The sequence below is a fragment of the Cebus imitator genome, unplaced genomic scaffold (genome assembly GCF_001604975.1).
Source record: "Cebus imitator isolate Cc_AM_T3 unplaced genomic scaffold, Cebus_imitator-1.0 Scaffold82, whole genome shotgun sequence".
Classification (NCBI taxonomy): Eukaryota; Metazoa; Chordata; class Mammalia; order Primates; family Cebidae; genus Cebus; species Cebus imitator.
In genome coordinates this window covers 1-3183 of record NW_016107397.1, presented here as the reverse complement: position 1 = coordinate 3183, position 3183 = coordinate 1, and the positions used below count along the sequence as shown (strand labels likewise).

Genomic DNA, 3183 nt, shown 5'->3' with positions numbered 1-3183 from the left:
TTTTTCCCTGAGACAGAGTCTCACTCTGTTGCTCAGGCTGGAATGCAGTGGTATGATCTTGGCTCACTGCAACCTCCACCTCCTAGGTTCAAGTGATTCTCCTGTCTCAGCCTCCTGAGGAGCTGGGATTACAGGCACACGCTATCACACCTAGCTAATCATTGTATTTTTAGTAGAAACAGGGTTTTACCATGTTGGCCAGGCTGGCCTCAAACTCCTGACCTCCAGTGATCCACTTGCCTTGGCGTGAGCCACCGTGCCCAACCAAATCAAGAACTTGGAATGCACCTTTCTCCCCTTCATTGCTGGCATCTGGGAGGTGGGGAATACTTCTCATTTAACTCCGCGAGTTCTCCACTAGCATGGTGCCTGGCAGTTACTAAGAACACAGCGTTTGCCGAATGGCTGAATGAATCAATGCACAAATTAGTGTGATCTGGGGAAGGGAAAAGAATGCAAATGATTCCCGACATCACTGGGAGCCCTGCCGGGGCTGGTGGCCATGACCCCGTGGGCATCACATTAGCATGTGCCTGTTTGCAACAGAGGCCTGGGTGGAGAAAGGGGATGTCAGATTAATGAGCTCATTCGGCTGGATTTCAGCAGGGCAGAAGTGAGGCAAAGAAAGCGGCAAGTGACCAGAAACGAAAGCTGTGCAGGCAGCTTGTGTCAGGACGGGCCGGGTGCGGGAGCTCACGCCTGTAATCCCAGCACTTTGCGAGGCCAAGGCAGGTGGATCACTTGAGGCCAGGAGTTCTACACCAGCCTGGGCAACATGGTGAAATCCTGTCTCTACCAAAAACACAAAAATTAGCCAGGCGTGGTGGTGTGTGTCTGCAATCCCAGCTAGTTTCGAGGCTGAGGCAGGAGAATCACTTGAACCTGGGAGGTGGAGATGGCAGTGAGCCAAAACTGCACCACTGCACTCCAGCCTGGGCAACAGAGCGAGACTCTGTCTAAAAAAAGAGAAAGAGAAGGATGTGAAACCAGCAGGAAGCTGACAAACTAGAGCACTCCTGGGACTTGGGGCGGGAGGTTTCAAAGCCGAGAAAGGAGATAGCCTGCAGGGAGGGAGGGAGCTGCAAGGGCAGACAGTAAGGTCAGACAGAAGGCTGACTGTAGGATTTCAGAGAGGAGCCTCCTGGAGGCAACAAGTTCCAACGTGCAGATACTGCCTATGCCAAGGGCTCAGAGAACATGAAATGCAGGAGAGGTATCTGGAGAGCAAAGGTGATTGTGACACTCTGCGCGGGCTATCAATGACGTCCTGTGTGCCTCCAAGAGGGAAAGTGGGAGGCTGGCCTGGGGCTCCGGTCCCAGCTCTGTGACCGTGGGTGAACCACCCACCTCTCCAAGCTCGTTCTCTTTCTCTGTCTTCCTTAGATCCTAGACACCAGGATGAGCTCCAGTTTCCTCATCTCTAAAGCAAAGCTAGTAACACCTTCTCATAGGATTATATAAAATTAAATTTAAAATTTGAGGCCGGGCGCGGTGGCTCATGCCTGTAATCCCAGCACTTTGGGAGGCAAGGGCGGACAGATCACGAGGTCAGTTCAGGACCATCATGGCCAACATGGGGAAACCCCGTCTGTACTAAAAATACAAAAATTAGCTGGGTATAGCGGCAGATGCCCGTTATCTCAACTACTTGGGAGGCTGAGGCAGGAGAATCACTTGAACCCGGGAGCCAGAGGTTGCAGTGAGCCGAGATTGCACCATTGCACTCCCAGCGAGGGGACAGGGCAAGATGCCATCTCAAAAAGAAAATAATAAGATAAATAAATAGAAGTTGATTATATTGGAAAACATATTGTGCATAAGACATACAATTTTTATTTGTCAATTACAAAAATTAAAAAACTTGATTATATAGTGCTTGGCCCATGCTGTGCAATCAGAAAGTCCCTACTCCTCCAGCGCTACAGAGCCAAGGTGAGGTCAGGTGCAATGGCGCATGCCTGTAATTCCAGCACTTTGGGAGGCTGAGGTAGGTGGATCACTTGTGATCAGGAGTTTGTTTTTAGACCAGCCTGGCCAACATAGTAAAACCCCATCTCTACTAAAAAAAAACAAAAATGAGCCGGGTGTGGTAGTGTGCACCTGCCATTCCAGCTACTTGAGAAGCTGAAGCGCAAGAATTGCCTGAACCTTGGAGATGGAGGTTGCAATGATCCGAGATCGCATCACTGCACTCCAGCCTGAGGGACGGAGTGAGACTTTGTCTCAAAAAAACAAAAACAAACCAAAAAACCTAGGTGTGGTGGTATATGCCCATGGTGTCAGCTACTGCGTGGCTGAGGCAGGAAGATCACTTGGCACAGGAGTTTGAGGCTGCAGTGAGCCGTGATGGCACCACTGCATTCCAGCCTGAGTGAAGAGGGAGACCATATCCACAGAAAAGAAAAAAGCCCAGTGAGCACCAGGTGGACCCCAGCCACCCAGAGCTCCCACTCACCAATGATCTTATCCGAAGCATTACAAGCAAGGGCAAAGCGAGTGGTTTTGGAGTAGATTTCCATGGTTCTCCTCAGGGCTTGCTGGGCTCCATCAGTCATGCTGAGAAGAAAAACACAGATTTGCAAATGGGACCCAGGGCCCAAACAAAAACCCAGGACACAAGACATGTCCAATGTCCTACACGAGGGTCTCATCAGTACACAGGCCACCCCTCTAACGCTGAAACCTGCAGGCTGCTCTCTCAAAGACTGCTCAAACAGCATTTAGTACCTACAGCATCAGAACCACTCTCAAGTAAAACCCATGAAAACCACCACCTACAGTGGCTGCTACCACACCTGCGGGAACTGCTTCTCTCTCCAGCCCTTCATGACATTAAATGCAAGAGAAGAGTCACAGGCTGGGCGAGGTGGCTCACGCCTATAATCCCAGCACTTTGGGAGGCCGAGGTGGGCGAATCACGGGGTCAGGAGCTCGAGACCAGCCTAGCCAACATGGTGAAGTCTTTTCTCTACTAAAAATATAAAAATTAGCCAGGTGTGGTGGCGAGCCCCTTTAATCCCAGCTACTCATAGGAGGCTGAGGCAGAACTGCTTGAATCTGGCAGGCGGAGGGTACAGTGAGCTAAGATGGTGACACAGCAAGACTCTGTCTCCAAAGAAAAAAAAAAGAAGAGTTGTGACACCAGCTGCCAGCTTTTCTTTCTTTCTTCCTTTTTTTTTTTTT

At 50.3% G+C, this 3183-nt stretch overlaps 1 protein-coding gene across 1 annotated transcript in view; it reads right to left on the bottom strand.

Annotated features, from left to right (window-relative positions):
• Positions 1 to 2585, bottom strand: part of RFC2 (replication factor C subunit 2) — a 12810-nt gene extending 10225 nt beyond the window's left edge. Inside the window, exon 1 of the mRNA XM_017533401.2 lies at positions 2456 to 2585. Coding sequence (XP_017388890.1) covers positions 2456 to 2555 — 100 coding nt within the window. The 5' untranslated portion in view covers positions 2556 to 2585. The remainder of the gene's footprint in view (positions 1 to 2455) is intronic.
• Between the last annotated feature and the right edge of the window lie 598 nt (positions 2586 to 3183).